This window comes from Labeo rohita, chromosome 10 (genome assembly GCF_022985175.1).
Source record: "Labeo rohita strain BAU-BD-2019 chromosome 10, IGBB_LRoh.1.0, whole genome shotgun sequence".
Classification (NCBI taxonomy): Eukaryota; Metazoa; Chordata; class Actinopteri; order Cypriniformes; family Cyprinidae; genus Labeo; species Labeo rohita.
Window position 1 is genome coordinate 9,290,558 of NC_066878.1, and position 22,813 is coordinate 9,313,370.

A 22,813-nucleotide genomic window follows, 5' to 3' on the forward strand; every position below is an offset into this window, starting at 1 on the left:
TAAAAAGTATATAAATTGTAATTTTTTTTTTAGAAAATAACCGATTGTATTGCTAGATAAGACCCTTCTTCAGCTGGGATTGTTTAGAGCCCTTTGAAGCTGCATTTAAACTGCATTTTGGAAGTTTTTTGGGCACCAAAGAAGTCCACTACACAGAGAGAAATCCTGAAATGTTTTCCTCAAAAAAACATTATTTCTTTACAACTGAAGAAAGAAAGACATGAACATCTTGGATGAAAAGGGGGTGAGTAAATTTTAGTTCTGGAAGTAAACTTCTCCTCTAAGAGTGTTTATACTCGCAATAGATCGAAGTGTTCTACCTAATGTTCTTCACATACATAAAAATTCAGTCCTATTAAAAACATTTTATTAATAATAGCCTACATGACATCCCTATCTGTTAGTTGCCTAAAAAGACAGGTTTATGATGTTTGTAGTTAATAGTTTAAAACTCACACCTGTAAGTAAATGCGGTTGTAAATCCCAAAAACTGACAGTGTGAACGTGGCCTATATATATTATATATGTAAGTTGTATTGTTTGTCTTTTTGTTTCTTTATTATTGAGAGGACAGTGGAGAGATGCCAGGAAAATACTGGGTAGAGAGAGGGGAGCGGGATCGGCCTGCGACCTCGAGACAGGAACCGAACTCGGGTGGCCGTGAGCGCATTGCGCTGTATATGTTGGCGCACTAACCACAAGGCTATCGGCGCCGACATTTTATGAGGATTAATATTTATTTAAAAAAGTAGTTACTAATGACTCTTACTCATATACTTTGTATAGAAAAATAAGAGCGAAAATGCAGTTTGTGGTAGTTTTATTGCAAACTAGACCAAAAAAAAATATACATATGAACAGTATTAATAGAGAAGCTTGAAGAAAAGCTTTTGACATTGTAGCAGGGTGAGGCACTCAATAACAGACAGAAACCAAACACCGATCATACAACTGGAGTCTCTGTCTGTTGAACATCTTGTCATAGACATATCCTTTTGAACAGTTATAATTCACAAAAAAACCTTTTGAACCATCACAGTTGACACCACAACATCAATGAACAAACAATACAAGAATGCAGCACTGTTTTCTGTTTAAAGTGATAAAATGATGGCAAGTCCAAAAGGTAAAACCAAAATTGGACCAATCATGAACTACAATATAGTAAGTTTCAAAATTCCGATGTGCCCAGGATCCAGATAATATGGACCCATCAGCATAGGTAAATGTAGTTTAAAAATATAGCAGAACCATTTCTCCTTGCATGACGTAGTACGAAGTACGAAGCAGCATCGGTGTAAGATATGGAACAATTAAATACCTTTTTCTAATACAGCCTATAGTTTGGTCATAATGAACTCATCTCTCCGCCAGCACACCATCGTACTTGCTTAAACAGAATTTGGCTACATCAAGCATTTGAAGAATACGATAACAGGATGCTGTCTAGTTTATTCATACTTTTTTGATTTGATTAGGTTGCTACTGGTCTAAGAAGAACAATGAACATCACAATAGTGAGACGACAAACTGTAGTGCTGGATAAATTAAAAGCTATTTGGCTCTATTCCCGCAGCTAATGCATATTGTTTAATTATATCATAAATTCTGTTTATATATTTTTATATTTCCAGACCCTCCCCCCATTCACCCATATCCATAACCTCTATAAAGATTGGCTCAATGATAATATTTGTTTTCCCAAATTGTTTACAGTCCTCGTTTAGAAGGAGGCACAAGGTGATCAGGAAGGTCAGCGGGTAATTCGTGACCTTCCAGTTTAACCTTGATGAGGTGGTTAGCTAGGGCAAACTCTTCGTCGTCTAGGTACCCATCCTTATCCACATCAGCAAGCTTCCAGATCTTTCCTAGAACATTGTTGGGCAGCTTGGATTTGACCATCTCCTTCTTGGCCATAGCACCTGAGACCTTCCCGTTGACAGGCGACAGGGTGTAGAAGATCTCGTCGTAAGTTGGCTTGTCTCTCGCCACTATCCACTCCAGCTCATCAATGCCTTCACTAGCACCCTCTCCATAGCCGTGCCCGAAGGGTCCATTCATGGTGCCGTCAAAGGCACCACCCTGGACAGCCTGGCTGGGCATGGCAGCCTCCTCCTGCCGCACGAGGGTCATGAGTTTGGCAATATCATTGGCTAGCATATCCTCCACTGCTTCCAGCAGCTTGGGCTTCAGTCCCTGAAACTTAGTGAAGTCTTGACCAGCGAGGACTTCCTAATAATGAGGACAAAAAAAACATGTCAAAAAATTATTTTCTATCCTTAGCCACCTTTTTCTTGCTGGAGTGGGGGTGGTCATTTGTAAATTTTATGGGTGTGGCTTCCGGTCTCATCCTATAGTGGCTTTAAAGCTTTAAAATTGTATTATACTTTATTATTCCATACCTGCATTTTACTGAGTTTAGGGAAATCACCAGGGGAGATCTGATGCTCTTTTTCAATCTTTGCATAGATTTCACCCAGGTTGGCAATGAGCTCCTTTTTCTTATTCTCTTTCCCAAAAACATTTGGCATTTCTTTCTTCAAAGAACTGATGATGTAGGCATGAACCTAGAGTTAGAGAAAGATGATTTGTCATTACATGTAATATTTATTTAGTCTTATATGGACATATGAGCAATTGTTAATCTGTAAAATTGCAGAAAACACAGTATTATGTAGCAAAACAGTGACAATATTCATAATAATCAGAAATGTTTCTTGAGCACCAAATCAGCATATTAGAATGATTTCTAAAGGATCATGGGACAGTGATGATTGAAGCAATGGCTGCTGAAAATTCAGCTTTGTCATCACAGGAATAAATTACATTTTAAATTGCTTTATCTCCTAAATTGTATAAACAAACAAACAAAAAAAATCTATATAAATCTATAACAAATTAAATATATAAAGAAGAGGCTGAGCAGGAAGAAGAGTCAAACTTGGATTATATCTTGGGTGATTACAATTTTATAAAGTGATAATACACCAGCATACACCAGCTTACTTATCTAATCAAAAAGTACTTTAAATTTTAAAGGGACAGTTCACCCAAAAATTCTGTCATTAATTACTCACCCTCATGTCGTTCCAAACCTGTAAGACCTTTGTTCATCTTTGAAACACAAATTAAGATATTTTTAATGAATCCAAAAGCTTGCTGATCCTCATAGACAGCAATGCAATAAAGCCCAGAAAGGTATTAAGGAGACTGATAAAGTACGTCCATGTGAAATCAGTGGTTCAACATTCATTTTACAAAGCTACGAGAATACTTTTTGCGCGCAAAGAAAAAAAGATAAAAATAATTTGATTCAACAATTTTTTGTCTTCAGTGTTATTCTTCGACATGCAATCATAACAGTTCCACAACACATGCGTTAGGAGCACCACACAAGTCTGTGGTACTCTCATGAAAGCACATCGAAGACAGACACGGAAGAGATAAAATGATTGAATAAATCTGTTATTTTTGTTTTCTTTGCACACAAAAAGTATTCTCGTAACTTCATAAAATTAACAGGGTTCATACAGATACTGTAAAAGGAAATTTTCAAGCACGACTTTTTTTGATAGTTTGATTGATCAGATCTCACTTATCAAACAATATCTTTTAAATTCTGAAAAAGATAACTAAATGTAAACTAAATATACTACAAAAAGCAAATGGTTACTACAGTTAAACCATGGTAACAACAAATTAACCATGGTTTTCTACTGTTTAATTAAAAAAAAAAAAAAAAAAAAAAAAAAAAAAAAAAAGGGAAAACAAAAATTGCTCCAGTGATTCGCAAACCCACACTGAAGTCCCGATCTGCATCAAATGAGTCACGATTCACGCTCCAACATTCCAATCTGAAGCAAAAGATTTGTGAACCCGCTCTAAAGTTTTAGAATTCACAATCCACACTCTGAAGTCCCATCTGAATAATGATTCTTGAACGATCATTTCAGGATCAGTGCAGACTGCGAATCATTCAATTTGCGAAATGATTCACGAACCCACTCCGAAGCCCTGATCTGAATCAAATGATTTGCGATACACAATCTGATTGGAGCGCTTTGAAACGGTGAATAATTTTGCAATGGAATTTTTTTTTGGATGTTGAAATTTGAAAATAAATGTCTCTTTTAATTTTTTTATTTGATTTTTGCTAGTGAATTGCTTGAAATGAGTGATCAAATTCATAAGTCTGAATCAATTTGAGAAGTTCCAGCATAAATGAATTACTCAATTGATTCGGTTCATGTGTTCATGTGTTCTCTTTTCACATCTTCAGCCATGTTTACACGACACTGTCAGTACTACTACTAGCTTAGCTCACTAGTTTTTTGACATTAACTGAAATAAGCAAGAAAAGTATGATTTTTTACAAATTGTTGAATCACGCGTAAAAAGACATGCTTATTGACAAAAATTAAACATTTCATATACATTGCCCTTAGATAAATCAAGCACTTTTCAAGTACCTCTTCAGGAATATTGCTATTTTCAAGGGTTTTCCAGGCCTTAAATTTCAAAAAAGGTCAAATTCAAGTACTTCAAGCACTTTAAGCACTTTGTAAGAACCCTGAATTAAGGTTGAACCACTGACATCATGGACTATTTTAACAATGTCCTTACTGCCTTTCTGGACCTTAAACGTGGTAGTTGCGTTGCTGTCTATGCTGGGTCAGAAAGCTGTTGGATTTCATCAAAGATCTCCTAATTTGTGTTCTGAAATTGAACAAAGGTCTTGTTTTGAACGACATGAGGGTGAGTAATTAATGACAGAATTTTAATTTGTGGGTGAACTATCCCTTTAAGTATGTGACCTGGCAACACTCCTACTGTAAAACTAACCAATTAACTATAAAAGGTTTAATTGCTTACTTTGGCTAGACGGGCTCGTTTGATAAGGTCGTTCAGCTTGCGCAAAGCTGCATTTCGTGGAAGCCCTTGGATGTCACGGAAAAGGTCTTGCTCCTCTGCCTCAAACAGTTTCCTGTTATCAGGAACCAGGAGAGGCTGAGCCCAGAAAGAGCCAATGTAGACACGGATGACCTCTGGGGTGTTGACGATTTTTCCAAGCGACCACATGAGGGCGCCATACACCCGCATGAGCTGCTGGGTCCCGATCTGATCAGCTTTGTTGAGCACCACCCGCATTTTGTCCTCATGGTTTTTCAGAGCTCGGATCACCTCAGAGAACTCATCTGAGATGTCCAACTTGTGTGCATCAAAGAGAAGAATGATACGGTCCACACGTTCAGCAAACCATTCGAGCACTGCAGCAAAGTCATAACCTGAAATACAGACAGAATTTTTTTTTACATTAATGAGCATTTAATTCACATTTTTATTAAACATGTTTATTTACTGCAAAAGAAACTTGTTTGTGTATGTGAGCCTCTCTGATAAAGCACACCCACACTTCTCCTTTTAACCAAATCAAGGACAATACAGCAGATCAGACAGCAGATCTGTAACCCTAGAACTTCCTGATCTGGCCCACATCGCCCCAACCAGACACAAACAAGCACAAGTCCAAAAACAGGTAAACTCACACAATACAAAATAAAATGTGGTTTTCCTGTCAAAGGAAACCTTCACGTAACAGAACCCATCTCCTTCTCTTCAGTGCTCTTGCATGACAACGCAATTGGCTCATGAGGGTGGAGTACAGCTGGCCTTGCACATGAGGAGAAAAGACAAAAAAATAAAAATAAAAAAAAAAAAGATGAAGAGGCGTCTAGTTCACTACAGCCGAACTGACATCACATCCACTCACGCTGACAAACAGGAAAGAGAATAAATTGTCCCGCAGACACTCCTTCCTCTCCCATGGTTGGTTTTTTCTTGCATGATGGTTTGAAGGATCACAGGGAACAATGGAAATCCGAGACATATGTTTAGACAGTAGTCAAGGAGATGACGATGCGTCAAAAATAATTTCAAGATGCTGGGATAATATGAAAAGAATGTGTGGTAATGGAAAAAGTTTGGGTACGCCACAAAAAAACATAAATTCTAAAAAGGTCTTCAAGAAGCTAAAAGCACAAACTCCCAAGCACATTTTACAACAAGGTCCAGCAGTAATATTGCTGGACTCCAAATTCAGATCACTTGCCAAAAAGCTGCTCATGTGATCTTTAGGGCAAAGGTTTAATCTTCAGAGATTTCTCTATATGCAATAATACACATGCTAAAGCCAGGATTTCCGGCCCAACTGTCTTGCTTGCAGAGACAGAAGTTACCAATTTATGTTTGGATTGTGTAGAGAGTGTGTGGAAGACAGGAAAGACTGCGTCCTAACTCACAACAGTTGTGTCAACGTCAGCAGGATGTGAAATCTGGATTTGAATCCAACATGGGTGTGATCTCACTGATTCAGGGCTGTTCTTTATCGACTGTTATCCAACACTGATGGCAATACTGATGAAGCAGGTCTATTCATTTATAATGTTATAATCCGTAATATTACGTTTAATTTGCACTGTAAAACTTGCACTCTTTTCTTGACACAACATAAAAACCCTTGTCAGACCAACAAAACTGCCCCAAATGTTGTCCCAACTGGTCAAACACAGTTGTCTGAACAAGAAATTTCATATTGTTGAAATGTTAAGGCTTTGTGAGTTCCCAGCATGCATTGCAGCATGAATAAATTATGCAGTTACTGTCATAAGATTATTGTTTTGCTGTTTGGTGACTTCATTTAAACTTTTTGTTGTCGTTTTGTCATTATTGTTAGTTATTTGTTGCACTGTGATGTGAAGAGCTCATCTTTTTAACATTTGTTGATGGCAGCGATTCTTGAGGTTTGTGTGTCTAGTTGAGGCCTAGAGTATGTTCAACCACTTATATCTGTTTGCTGGATATCTTAGTCTTGTAAGATGTTTTACAAAGAAAGACAATGTTTTGTACATGTTAGACATGTGTCTACATATCCATTAAGGTTTCTGTAACAATTAGCTATTTGTCATTTGTAAATTAAAAAAAGAAGAATTGACACATAAAAAAATAAATTACCCCAACGACCGTAATTTTTGTTTTAGTTGCTGTGACAAGACTTTTTCTATTATCAAAATAAGACAATCAACATTGCATGAACAAACTAATTTATGTTGGCTAAACAAAGAATCTTTAGTGAGAAAAACTAAAAAACTATTGTTGAGAGAACTCAAAACTTTAAGTTTTCTCAACTATTTATTTTTTACAGTGTGCCCTTTAAATGCCCTTTTGAAGTAATTTAACAAAATAAAAGCAGCAAATAAACTGTACTCATAAGATCTGAACGAAATTGGTGTATCTAGCTAAAAATCCATTTTCATTTTTCATTCAGCAGTTATGAATTTAGTGTGTGTGTGTATATGTGTCCCTGGACCACAAAACCAGTCTTAAGTAGCAAGGGCATATTTGTAGCAATAGCCAAAAATACAAATCTTACCCTACATTTATCAAAACTTAATTTTTGATTAGTAACATGCATTGCTATAAACGTCATTTGGACAACTTTAAAAGGTGATTTTCTCAATATTTTCCAGATTTTGTATTAAAATATTGTCAAAAATATTGTCAATATTGTCTTATATTTGGCCTAACAAACCATGCATGAATGGAAAGCTTATTTATTCAGCTTTCGTATGATGTATAAATCTCAATTTTGAAAAATGTACCCTTATGACTGATTTTGTGGTCCAGGGTTACATATAAACATTCTTTATGCATATAAATCAGCATTTTTTCTAAACAGGATCTATTTTCTCTCTGCGTTTCTTCTATTCAAGTGTAAAGTTGTCTGAACTACACTTACAGCAGACACAGATAAGCTGATTGTGTATGTATATACACACATCAATATGGCTGGTACAGACTGTGACAGCGGAGGTAGCTCATATGAAAGGTATTTTACACTATTTTTCCATAATGATATGGCTTATCAAATTCTTTGCTTGCTTTTCTTCTAATACTTTCCAAAAAACATATCCATGTGTAAACTATGGGATATCCTTGTTTACATAAGCATGCCATAGTAATTGTGTTTGTTCCTGCACTAAAATCTGTGCAAGTGGGCACACAAATGCTCATTTACTACAAATTAAATCACAAGATTGCGAATCACAACAAGACTAATTTAATTGCCCTTTTGCTTATGCAGTTACGACTACAAAGTTGCATCATTCATTTATTCAATTCATGAGCAAACAAAAGGCACAGATAAATGAATGAAGACAGACTAAAGGACGACCATTGATGCAGGAAGCTCTATTCAGATAAAACAGAAATCACACCAGCCATCTACATGTGTGCATATTATGTACACTTAATACAAGGCTGGGACTTATAGTTTACAACCAACACAAAGATCCTACCAACAACCATAAATAGACATTTGGGTTCATGCTGGTCTGAAGGTTGAACCAAATATCTGTTTAAGAAAAAAGACTTTGGCTCTGTATGGAGAGCTGTCATTCAGAACAAAGGCTAATCTTTAGTAATGCCTCCACCCTGCTAAGATCAGATCCAGACATTGACCCACAATCTCTTACACATTGCACAAACACATTATGAGATACTGAAGCATGCCTAGATGTAATTTAACAAGGTTTCGGTAAAGGTTAACAGTGGACTCTGTTCCTTAAGGCATTAGAAACAATTTATAATGTAGTGCTAATGCCAATAAATAACTGAGGGGTTTTAGTGTTTAGTAATGGAGTCCCTGTCCTGCAGCATATCTGCAGAAAGTTTGCTCACCACCTATTAATTAATAAGCAGCAGCTGTTTCTGAAACTGTTGTGAATGTTGCTTAGCAGACGTCAACTGTATAGCTGATTCACACCAGATGAACTGCTACAAACTTAAATTTCCTTATAGCATTGACATGGACATTTCTCGCAGTTTCATCTTAACATTAAATACATTACATGTATTTGACAGTACAGACTCCCAGACTTAGGACCACTGCATTGGTGGTGCCATAATTTCAGTTAACTATTAACCCAACAACCGTCTTTGTGATAACTGATCTTAGGTTTTTTTTTTTCCCTGAAGCATTTATGATGACCTGTATTTGATCAAATGCCATTAAACTCCATGTTACATGCTATTCTTTCCTTTTTTCCACTTTTAAAAACTACATTTAATCACTTTTCATAGTAATATGCTATAAGTTTATACAAGCAGCATGAATGTGAAGATTATGGGAGGGGGCATGGAAAAGTTGTGTGCATTCGTTTGTGCTTGGAAGGAAATGATCCCTTTCCAGTACCAGCACATTTATATGTGGCACCTCCACAAATTCCTGGAAAGCACAGGGAGAGGAAGAATGTAGAAATGAAATCTGCTATAATGATCTCTGTAAACAATAGCACATTCTCAAGGGATCAGTTTATCTACCGTGCTGAAATTAACTCATAAGAGAGCTCAATGAGGGATTCTTCATAAAAAGAAGAATTGCTTTACACAGAAGATTACAGCATGTAATTGTGATAAAAGACATAATGCATGCTCTGAAAATGGCACAGCCACCTAATCTAGCCCAATGACACAAGAGGTTAATCACTTTCAACAGACATGATTTCAAATTAAAAAAAAAAGAGTGCTGTAATAAGTAACCTAAGCTTATATGGTAAAGCCTTATGGGATACTACAAGTGAGGAAATTCAACACCCAGCCAAGGCTACTCAGTCATGAAGAATTACTGCAGGCATTGTGTACAGTAAACAAGAGCGGTACTAGAATAGAGCCCTGTGGAACACCACCCAGTTTAAGACAAGGACACAGAGCAACATAATGCAGACAAAAGAATCACAACACAATTTGTGAGTCTAGTTTAACAAATTAAATTTAGAAAAAAAACTAAAGATTAAAGGACCACTGAAGTGCTTTGAAACACACAGCATTTTTCTATGTGTTGACAGTTCAACTGAAACAGGAAGACAGGACGGGATATAATCAAGCAGTCCCATCCCCTTTTTTAAATAGCCAATAGCGTTTTGTTTATAATTACAGCTTGGGCCAGAGCTGCTGAACTGGGTAAAGCCGCATTTGACAGCGTATGCCAGCCAAAATATCATCCATATGGCATTATCTACTTATAAAATAGCATTCTGTGTAGAATTCAAATGGGTCCAATACATTTTATGGTCTGTGCCGAGTTGCACATACGATCCACTTTGTGTTATCGAGTCTCTGGACCGGAGCAGACTGTGTACGTGCTGTGGAGGTTTATGTGACACAAAGCGAAACCAGACTTGTTTTGCCCCAACGGAATGCACATCTACACTGTCTGAACCGCTCCCTATTCCCTATATAGTGCACTATGTGCCATTCACCATACAGAAAAACTACTAACTCGTGACAAGTGACCAGTTTCAGCCGCAGCTTCAGCGTCTATTTATAGTGTAGGGGGCGGGGAGCTTCGGATTTTAGAGAGCATTTGATTGGCCAGAAAGTTTAAAGAGAAGCTGAAGTGCAGGATGATGTTATCAAAATCATTGATTTATACTGGCAGAAGTTCGAGACTCTAAGTTTTAAATGCTTATATCTTATAAATGCAAATTTTGCCATTGTTTTGGAACACACTAGCTTACAGATAACTTTAAGGCTAACATATTCATATTATGTTGACTGTTATAACTGTTAACAGTTATAGGAATAAGAATGCTATCTTTCTATTAAATTAAACTTGCAAAAAGAAAATAAAACTACACTAAATGATACCTCTAATATCAAAACCATCTCTAGTACACATAAAACAGGATCTGAAAATTCAATAGTAAGGAAGAAGAAACATGTTCGTGCCTTGGGAATGGCCCAATATGAAGCAACCTGATTTCAAGTACTTATATGAACATTCATTTTGAAACACCTTCTCGTTAAGTGCTTGTAAAGCCTAACTGAGGTCAGGGGGAAGGAGAACGGATATGAAGTCAGCAGACTTTAGAAGATTATTAACTGACCTCACACGGTTTACGAATGAGCGGGACATTTTTAAAGGGACAATGACAGAAGCTGTAAGACTTCAGGTTAAAAGCTGTGGCCTAATGGTTAAGGAGTCGGGCTTGTAATCGAAAAGTTGCAGGTTCGAGTCCCAGGTCTGGCAGAGATTGAGGGTGGTGGGAGTGAATAACCAGCGCTCTCTCCACCTTCAATACCACTTAACACTTAACTTTTGCTACGGTTAAGGTAATTTCACACCTTTAGTATGCGTTTTTCCATTTTTTTTGTATTTGTCATCCTTTCCTAATCAAAATGCTTGCTACAGATGTGAAAATGCAGGGAAAAAAAAAAAAAAAAAAAAAAAAAACGAACCTGATCTGAACTTTTTTTTATGACGGACGAAAGTTTCGGAGGCAGTGCATAAACGTGATTGACAACATGAGGTCATATTTATGTTTTAGCATGTACATATTTTCAAACGAGAATTTCGGACTCCTTTACACCTGTTGTTTACAACAACCATTGAAAATGGAGACTTTTGAAAACGCTGCAGACCCCATTTTTAGAAGACTTTAGAAAGTGGTGCCCACGTTCGCTCTGCCAACTAAATAATAGGGCATCTACCTATACATATCTATGGTTGTAATTGCATGAAAGGGCATGTGACATGTGTTTTCAGTTGTGTAGTGTGGGCTGACATTGCTTCTGAAATGCAGGGAAAATGCCAATGTAGACAAGGATCATTTTCATTTTAAAACGCTGTTTTATAACGAAAACGCACTAGTATAAACAGGGCCTAAGAAAGAAAGAGTGCAAAATGTAGAAAATCAAATACAGAGAGAGAAAAGGACTGAATTAAAATAGCAAACACACTCATCCACTTCCAAAGAACAGCATGACTGTGGCTAGAAGACCAAATAGTTGTCATTCCTCACTAAATATCCATGTTTTTCAGATCAGTTGCATAACCGATTATCACATTATTCTCAGACAGGCCCAGATTTCCTCCTGAACTTATTGCTGTTGGGGTATTATTCACACATGCCATCCAGTTGACCTCTGGCTACATGCCACACCACGATCCATGACCCGGTGATGACTAGCACTTTCCCTGTGTGAATGATTGTAGATGTGCGTTTCTTGCCAATTCAATGCTTTTTCTTCCTATGTACTTGACATGAGAGCCAAATACTCACATTTTCCATGTTTGGATAATGACACTAGCAGGGCTTTCCTTGCCATTCCCTCCCACAGCATTCAATTACTGTAACATTGGTAAAGAGGAAGCTTTAAACACAATAGAGCCGGAATCTTTAAATAAACGCATCTTATGAAGAAACATACTTTCCATACAGTGGCGATTTCTTTAAGACTGCAAGGGAAGCTCAGCTTCCCCTATAATGTCACAAAATTAATGGTCAAATTATGTACTATTGTATTAACATTTTATTGACTAAAAATGCGTTAGAAAACGTTTATCTCAAAGACGAGTTCGTTCAGAATCAGTTAGATATAGCAGGTCGGCTGACTTGATTTTCTTCTCATACATTCCCGTAGCGTCACAGTGCATTTCCCCGTTGAAGCCCAGCGTCCATTGACTTCAATGCGGCTGCTTTGAACGTTTTTTTTCAGTGCTTTGAAACTAGACGGTCATTGGATAAACGCTGCGATTATGTCCCGCCCACGGACGCTCAGCGTCTCTGGGGGTGAATGAGGAGCAAATGAGGAGTGGGCTGGCCTGGACTCCGAGCTTCTGCGTCATGATTGGAGGGTCTGTCGAAAGATTGCATCTCCTTTTGACTGACAGCGATTTTGTACTATAAGGAATCGCTGAAGCTATTCGCGCTCAGTCCCATCGCGGATTTCTCAAGTTCAGTCGAAATAAAAACTGCTGCAACCTATTTCTTTATATTTGCTTGGCGAAATTGCTTGATTTTCATCATACATTTCACACAATTATACACCACATTCCTTGTTTCACTTTTACAGAGTTTAATATTTTTTTTAGATCGTTCATTCATTCATTCATGTTAATATTTAATGTAGTAATCAATATATATATATAGATTACTACATTAAATATTAACATGGAGGATGACTATAAATTAATATAATATATATATGTATATATATATATATATATATATATAGTAATCTTGAAAATTTTTAACATAACATAATGAAACCTTATATTTCTATTAAAATACTTTATAAATAAAAACCTTATTTATAAATAACCTTATTTAAATTGCAAAATATTTATACTATATAGTAGCATCTGACTAAAAGAAAAAATACATCATATTTTGCATAATAAAACTAAAGCTTTTTTTTTTACGATTGTTTGCATTGTGACTTACTTATGACAATAAAGCACATTCTTGTGAATAAATGAATAGACAATTTTATGATGTAGGCCGAAAATGAGCTTCCCCTATTTGACAGACCAGTAGCCGCCACTGTTTCCATATGTACCACAAGCTTTGTGAATAGCTTTTATGCACGAAGAATAATAGGAAATAATCCAAACAACTGAAAAGTATGCTTTTAACTGTGATGTCAAAACACATTATGGAACGAAACATGGTGTAGGCATCAAGTTATGCATGTCTAGTTTTTGTCTAGTTCTGTCGTAACTTTCATTAATTATTTAACCTTTTAACTGGCTGGTAAACCATTTAGTAGAGCACATTTTGACAAAGGAACACTCCACTTTTTTTGAAAATAGGCTTATTTTCCAACTCTCCTAGAGTTAAACAGTTGAGTTTTACCATTTTCGAATCCATTCAGCCGATCTCCGGGTCTGGTGGTAGCACTTTTAGCATAGCTTAGCATATATCACTGGATCTGATTAGACCATTAGCATCTCGCTCAAAAATGACCAAAGAGTTTCGATATTTTTCCTATTTAAAAAAAAAAGCATATTTTTTGCGTTTCAGAGAGTGGGCCAAACAGATAAAATCAACTAGTGGGTAAATGGCAGTCAATGATTATCGATGATTTTATTTGATAAAGTGCTTCACAGGAGACTTCATTCCACATATCATAAGTATGATGAAAAAAAAATCTCAACATTTTATTGGCATCTAATACAATAGAATCTTTGTGGTGACTAGCAGGTGACCCTTAGCGGTGTCTCTGAATTCCTTCAGCCACCACACCTTAAACCATCACCATCATCACTATCAAGCTTTATGACTTTCATTCTGCCACAGAGTGGGGAAGGAGGCAAAGGGCAGCAAAAAGAGAATAATCCTGGCCAATGACGGAAGACTGTTACCTCCAAGCCATCGTGACTCTCACACAGCATGTGAAAAAGCACTGGGCTAAGTTCAGTGTGCAGCACATGGGACGCATCTCACATACTATAATCTCACACTGCCATGTATCAGCCTGGAAATACTTTTGCCATATACTAATGTTTTTACACCCGTCCGAGGTACTGCCAGGCTCTGGGGGGGAAAGAGTTGCTTATCAGAGACCATAGGGTGCGGTCCATTTGAAAGTAAACCTAAATAATCAACATGTGAGATAAGGGTGTACAGTATGGAATGCATGAGTGTTCTAGAACATCTGGCTAGTGTCATATACTCATGTCTGCACTCCCTCATGGAGTTCACATGCATACCCTCACCAGTTCACTCCCTTTATACAAAAAAGTAAGCTATCTTACAGTGATGCATACCATGGTATTGAATGATTACCATAATCTTGCACATGGTATTTATATGGAACACAACGTACTCAAAGAATACCATGGTAGGTATCCAAAAAACATGCAATTACCATAGTTTCACACCTAAAAAAAAACACGCAAAACCATGGAATAAACAATCTCTGAACTAATGCTCTAAAATATACAGTCAAAATATACAGTCAGTGATGTAGTCAGTTGGTACTCCATTACTATAGTATTGAAGGTTAAAATTAACTGATTTGTATACAAATGCTTAAATTACACTCAATTAAGTTTTTATTTTTTAAGTTACAATAACAAATATATTTCTATTCAAATTTGTTTTTTGAATATAAACATTTAAATGATAGCTGTCATAAAAACTTCACAGATTTATGTAAACACTGAAAAACAGTAAAAATTGCATGAATGTTATATGGTGCATATATTTAGCAAAATGCTCCTTTCTAGAGTTCATTTTTCTAGCTTACCAATGAGTTTATTGTAATCAAATATGTTTTTTCAGAGGTAAATGTGATGTTACGTGACATTGTTTACAAGCTCTTATATTGATGTCTTTCTGCGGTTGAAACACTGACTGAGCAATTACATGAGACAGGATTTCGATAAGTTGTACTCTTTATTTTAATATACCCTTGTGTGTTTATTCATGTTCATTTTGTGCTGAAACTGGTATTTAATTGGAGGAGACGTTCAGTTCACATGTGCTTTCTTGAACTGAAGCGCTACAGCGATCTGTCATTCCACACTGAACAGCACCAAAACGGCATTTATTGATTGAATACTGCAATAAAAAGCACAGAATTTGAAATCTGAGACTTTGTTTCATATCAATAGTTGCAAAGCACAAAGCTTATTGCGATTTATAGGATGGGAAGTGCACTATAATATTTAATTTCATTCATTAACTGAAAACAGGCTAAACTAATTGATTCTTGGGATTTAAGAATCAATACTGTTTTGTAAAAAGAGTCAATTAAAATTGAGAAATCATTATTTTTTTCCCAGCCCTTATGGATACCTTTACCAGATCACTCCCCTACACAAAAAAACATATGTGTCGGTACCAACTTACAGTGATGCATACCATGGTATTGAATGATTATCATAATCTTCTACATTGTATTTATATGTAGGGCCCTATGATTTCCGGAATGCGGAAAACGCGAATCATGGAATCCAGTCACAAAAACGGAATTTACTGAATAACGTGGAATGTCACGGAATATGTCAAAGTTTGAATTAATTAATCAAAAGTAGGCCATTACACTCAAATCACACTGCAATATGGACTAGTATCTGTAAATATTACGTCGCAAAAATAACATTTAAATGTGAATCCTGCATGTTCTGCGTGTCTCTGTTTTAATGAATGGAGCAGACAGCCGTTTTGTTTACTACATACACTGAAGCACACGTGACGCTCACGGTGATTTCAGCATTTGACAGTTCCATTTTAGGAAAACTAGCGTCATATCATAGACACGCAGAAATGTAAAGGTAGACACGGCAACCTGTCAAAATAAAATTCCAGTTTAACTCGAAGACATTGTGCCAGAAATATATTACTACCATTACTACTTGTACTAAAATGAAACAAACATTATTTTTAGGGTATAATCACACAACATTTCTTCCATGTTTTAATTTTAATAGTAAATTCCCCTTTCTTTGCCAAAAAAAAAGGTTTGCTTAATTTTCAGTAATTAAAAGATAAATGAAATTAATGTTTTATGCCTTCATTTGATAACTAGAACATTTTAAATACACAACACAATTTCTGAGGGTAAAAAAACCCTTTCGTAAGGCTATTTTAAGAATAAATTTAAATAAATAAAGTATGCATTTAAATAATTAGACATGCTAAAACACAGAATTCGATAACAATAAAACATATGTTAAGAAAAATAAAACATTTCATAGGGCCCTAAACATGTCATTTTTGTTATACCTTTATTAAATTCATGTGAAATTATATGTTTCATGATTTTAATTAATTAGACATGCTCTTTGATTAATAAAATTGAATTTACCATTAAAAAGGAGTTATTATTAAATTAAAAACGGATTCCAGAAAAATTAAAACGGAAAAAAACGGAATTTGGAAAAAAATAAAATAAAAAACAAAATTTGTGAAAAAATAAAACGGATTTCATAGGGCCCTATATATGGTACACCAACGTACTCAAAGAATACCATAGTATGTGTCCATGTGTCCAATTATTATATTATTTTAAAAAGCATTAAGATGTTACATGATGCTACTGTGGTTTGCAAGGGTGTTTTTGACTGTCTAGTGCACACAGCAGGAAAGCCACTCCAAGAAAGATAAAGTGTGCTGACATGCATCTACTCACTCACATACACTGACAGAACATGCAGAACATACAGTAACTAAACATAACTGAATCTTTGAACATCGAAGCATTTACACAGTCGTCTTTACCGCACCCTCTGTTCTCTGTCTGTTTCCTGGCCTGAGCTGTCCCCTCTCTTTGTCAGACTGTTATCTGTAGATGCCACTCACCCTCTGATCACATTTACATGGTCTTCGGGGAAAGGCAAGGAGAGGCCCGCACGCACACTCACGACACGCCAGATAGACAAGCACAGGAAAGTCCTCAGCGTGACACCGGTTACCTCCATACACAATGCTCTCTTAGAGTTTTCTTGAATAAACAACATACCAACATGCTCCATTGTAATTTCTGGGCCTGTAACAGGTCCAGACTAGTCAAGTATACTTCTAGGGAAACTTGGGGAAAAAAAAAAAACAAAAAAAAAAACCACACACAACAAAAAAAACTAAACCTTAATCTCCTGTAGTCGTCAATTAACCATTTAAATACACTCCCTAAATGATTAACGGACCATTTTGGACATTTTCAGAACTTTTGTTTTCAGTTAAGGGTCAGATTATCCATCATTCTGACCAAACCATAGTATTTGATGGCAATGGACGGTCCATATTGTTACTATGGATTAATTAGGTTTTCAACTTCCTTCCCTTCCTACAGGAAAAATGGCTTTGGAAGGAGCGTGTGGGTTTGTTTTGCTCTAATGTAAACAGGAGAACTAAAAATACTTCCCTCTTAACACTCCCATAAAGCAAAAGCTACCGAATTAACTTCCTTTCCTTTGCCTGGGACAAGTGCTATACACTCACATCTGTGTATGTAAATTAAGCTTGTATTAATAGTTGTTATAACTCCGGGAAGGAAAGTCAGGGGATGGTAGAAGAAGTGAAGATGGCAATAATAGAAAGAGGAAATTAATTAAAAAAAAAAAAAATCCCTGACCTCTGCTGATCCGCTGTTTCTCTCCGGACAGGATTCCAGGAGTGTCTATGATGCTGATGCTGTCCAACACTGGATTTGGCATCTGAGCACATATAAATCTGTGAAAAGAGGATCACACATTGAAAACGGACAGACATTCGAAACAATCAGACATTTCACCATCAGGCCCACTGATGTTTTTAATGCAACATGATTGATTGGAAGGAATTCCCTTCTCACTTGCCAAATCCTATCATTCCAGTTCTTACCTCAGCTTTTCCATTACCAAATGCTCGCATCTTATCTTTCTATGCGTTTCTTATTTATGTGCCAACTCCTATGCTATCATTTTTGTCTCTTCAAAATACCAGCACATTTCAGTCATACGAAAACAATCCTCAGCCCCCTACCACTTGTGTATTTCACTTACTCCCACCCTTTGATTTTTCCAGAAAGTGTGCCATCACTTATTCCTTCCAAGCTGCTACCTTCACTACTGCCAATCGTATCCCACATTTCCCTTCTCCCTGCATTCCACTCATTATTAGACCCGCTGCCAGTTGACACAGGCAGTTTGTGTCATTTTGGCTAATGTTTTTAAGTGTACAGCCTAGTATTCACAGCCAAAATGCTTCATTGCATGTATCCAGAAATCCAACTGAGCAAATTTATTTTCATTTTCATAAACAAAACAGCAGATAACATTTGGAGGTTAACTAATGACATTTAACCAATACTAGCCTAGTTTAAACCACTTCACCTTTTGAAGTCAGGCTTCAGAGGTTCCGCAAACATCCTGCAGAAGTTAAAACTCACTTCCTGCAAAAAGTAGATTTATACACTACCTTTTAAAAGTACGGGGTCCTGTTTTTCCTGAGCAGTTAAACAGCTGTTCTTCGGAAAAATCCTTCAGGTCGCACAAATTCTTTGGTTTTTTAGCATTTTTGTGTATTTGAACCCTTTCCAACAATGACTGTATGATTTTGAGATCCATCTTTCCACATTAAGGTCAACTGAGGAACAGAATGAAGATGTGTTTTCATATTTTTTAAATTCAGTACTGCCCATCAGAAGCTACAGAAGATACATGTTTCCCAGAAGATAAAATAAGGTAAATTTGCCCTGATCTTCAAAAAGATCAAAGGTTTTCACCCCCAGCTATTAATGCATTGAGTTTCCTTCTGAAGCATCAGTGAATGTTTGAACCTTCTGTAATAGTTGCATATGAGCCCCTCATTTGTCCTCAACATGAAAAGATGGATCTCAAAGTCAAACAGTCATTGTCGGAAAGGGTTCAAATACACAAAAATGCTGAAAAGTCAAAGAATTTGTGGGACCTTAAGGATTTTGCTTAAGAAAAACGGGCAATTTAACTATTCAGACCAAACAAGGGAAACAGCTGTGGATAATTCAGGCAACAACACAGTAGTAAGAATCAAGCGCATGTAAACTTTTAAACGGGTCATTTTTATAAAATTCAACTATTTTCTCTTGTGGACTATATGTAAATGTCTTTTATGTGAAATATCTTACTCGGGTCAGTACTAAATAAAAAATAACATGCATTTTAAATGATCCCTGTTATTTTGGTAATATAATTTACATTTTGCAGATTATGCAATGTGTACGTAAACTTTAATCCTTAACTGTAAGTACACCTCAAAAAAATAATGTCAATTCAGTGACTCTTTTGTGTGCAGAAATTTCAGATACCAAACTGACAAGCACATATATCTATTGCTACATCAGAAGAAACCTGTTTAGCAAGTAACAGAGTATCGTTTGTTCCATAACACAACAACCACAGCAATAAACCGTAAATTAAGTAGAGGGTAAAACGCCATATAGGGTTCAAATACGTGCATACATTTGAATTTTGCTCTTGGGAAAACACTACAGTGGTGAGAATCTACAACCAGCCATATGGTTCACTACAGGCCAGAGCCTACGGAAAGTGATGAACGCAGCTGCATTGGAGAAAGTGCATACTCAAGTTACACAGTCAGGAGTAGCAGAGAGTGGGGATAATGGCACAAAGGCAGGGTTAATATGTAGCCTACTAAAATTCGTCAGTGGTCACAAGGTACACACACACACCCTTGATACCTTTCCAGTGACCTTCAGTCTACCTTTGAACCTTTCCAACAAGGTCAGAGTAAAAACACCAGAAGAGGAAAAATCATGCTGGATAAGCAATAAACAGCATAATATAAGGGAAGCTAGGGTCAGAGATTTGCAAAACAGGGGACACTTTTGAAAATGAACGCTCTGAATTTGCCAACTCAGTTCCTCAGATTATCTGTTTAGTGACTTAGCTGAGTCAGTCCTTTTTTTTAACTCATGCTAACCTATAAAAAAAGTCAAACAGATAAGCTTGGACTGCCAAAAGAAACTAAAATCCTGTGGGGAAGCACTTACAGAAATGTATCTGATAAATTCATGGCGGCAATGAGAAACACTGCACTTCTTAAGAAACCCTGATTTGACCTTAAGATAGCACACACCATCAAGGTGAGTTCAGGGAGGACGGAGAAATGAAATCTTTAACTACTCTCCTCCCATTCACGAGTGACTAGTCAACTTACCCTGAAAAGCATTCCGAGATTTGCTTTAAAAGGACATTTTTGTCGAATAAACGCTTTATTCTGCCAGCCCAGGCCTGTTGGGGTGCGAATATGATCTGTGCATGTGATCCCTCTTGTTCAAGCATTGACCAGCATGAGGTTCTAGTTAAACTGGGTGTTGTGTAAAGCTCTGGAAGCATTCATATCTACAACAAGCACAAAGGAAAAGTGCAGCACTAATGCATGGAAGAAGGCACACCCACCTCTCCTTAAACTAAATCAGTCTGAAATGCACCACAGCGGACATCTGTGACATGTTGAAAAGACAAGTGTGAGTTGAACTGCTACACTATTGTAAACGCCAACTCATCTCTCTTCATGGCATTCCTTATGGAGGGCCCCATTCCCCAAGAGCTTGTTAAGAAAGACCCCTAAAGGCCTCAGCAGCTGTCAAAACCAGTGTCAGCTGACGCTCCTCTCAGTAGGGGGAACCAGACTAATGAGCAACAAGTTTTAATATGCTGGAATACAACAGAAAATAATTTTTGCCATTATGCAGTAAAAGTTCAAAGTTTAAATCTCAGATTTAAAAGCCTAAATGCTATTTTTGGGTGTGACAGCAACTACATTTAGACGTGTATGCTAAAAAAAAAAAAAAAAAAAAAAAAAACTTTGTGAGGATTATAATAAAGCAAATCATAGTTTGCATGTTTGCAGGTCAGAAACTGTGATTTGCTGTAGACTGTTAAAGTGCATGTGAAACAACACATAAATTACTATATGACAGAACTGTGCATGGTAAAAAGCAGGAAAAAGCATGCAATTCATCAAAACGTTGATCAATTATCCAAAACTTGAGGGTGAACTTGTTAGGAATTCGGTTTCACTACTGTCAAAGCTCCACCCTTGCAATACAACCATAGATGGCAACTCCTTCATGCAAAAACAAGCCCGAAAATGTGCAAAAAAACCCTCAATTTTCAGTGCAACCTAAACACCATCTTCACCCTAAAGACTATTTTTTGACATTTCCATCATTATAAAAGTAATCCTGAGTTCATATGAACACAAAACTTGACAACATCTTGACAGATCTGGAAAAAAACTCCCTAACAGCTGCGACCATCAGCAAAGAAAACCTGAGATAAGAACTGCAAAAGACAAATCATTAATGTAAACATGATTTTTGTTTATTTTTAAAAAGAACGTGAAAAAAAGGTCATTCAAAATGAATGAAGATCTCACCTGTTCAGAAAGGCGTTTCCAAAGGCGTTGAGTTTTCTGAAGGGCTTCTTGGGGTCAACCACTAAAGCATTGCCTGGGATGAGACCCTCTTGTTCCCCGTGCATGACCGCTATGAATGAATCGGTGGTCGGTTCAGGGCCTATGCGCATCCCGGGGAAATCCTGCTCCATGAGATGCCGAATAAAAGTGGTTTTCCCCGTGGAGTACTGGCCCACTAAAAGCACCATGGGCTTGTTATCGAAATCAGCATCTTCCAAAGCCGGAGAGTGAAAGTCGTGAAAGCGGTACGTGTCTTCCAGTGGAAATAATTTGGTCCGGTAGAGTCGCTTGAGCCCGTCAGAAACCGTCTGAAACAGTTCGGGATCCTTTTTCTTCCCGTCCTTATTCGCCCAGCTGAACATCTTGCAAAAATGTGTACAATAAACTACTTACTTAAGGAAAAAACACTTTCAGGGTGGTCTAAGAGTCCTTTGCAGGTTTTAGGCAGTGTAATCCAGCGGTTCGGATGAATTAATGTTAACGGTCCGGTGTCAAGCACAGCGGGCTGCCAGCGTGGTGGGTCTGTCCCGTCAGCTGTTCAACTAACTGTTGTCTTTTTATTTACACTACTCATTTAACAACTTCTAGCTTTGCCCTTTTTTGTAAAAACTGAAGTTAGATGACTCGTTAATCACGACCCTGTTTTATTTTATATCTGCTGGAGACGCAACGCACAGTTGCTCTCTGTTCTCCCACAGCCCTAGACGAGCTATCTGCGCGTGACAGTACGAGCTCGCGCCCCACTATATTTTAATACATTACTATGGACCGGAACTCCTAGGGAGATTCCAAAATAAAAGACGTCGACCTACCCAAATGGGAATTTTGTGAAACACAGCTGACATTTAGCAGACGGTATAGGTTAACATAATAACGAAACTTGTTTTGTTTATTTCTTTAAAAAAAGAAACAATGTTTATATTCACTAATCTGTGTGCTGCTTTATAACTTGCAACAATTAGTCTATTCTTTAATGTTGGCAGTTAAACAAAATGAATGAATGAATGAATTAATTAATTACTAATTCAGAGGCCATATATTACTTCACAGACATTTACATAATGTAA

The 22,813-nt window shown here is 36.9% G+C and overlaps 1 protein-coding gene across 1 annotated transcript; it reads right to left on the reverse strand.

Annotated features, from left to right (window-relative positions):
• Nucleotides 1-803: 803 nt before the first annotated feature.
• ehd1b (EH-domain containing 1b) lies at nt 804-22,490 on the reverse strand. The gene is made up of 5 exons (XM_051120710.1): nt 21,708-22,490; nt 17,920-18,017; nt 4,873-5,285; nt 2,403-2,567; nt 804-2,232 (listed from the first exon to the last, which is right to left on the reverse strand). Exons 1-5 carry the CDS (start codon nt 22,106-22,108, stop codon nt 1,711-1,713), a joined length of 1,599 nt encoding a protein of 532 aa, XP_050976667.1. The 5' UTR covers nt 22,109-22,490; the 3' UTR covers nt 804-1,710.
• Nucleotides 22,491-22,813: the final 323 nt, after the last annotated feature.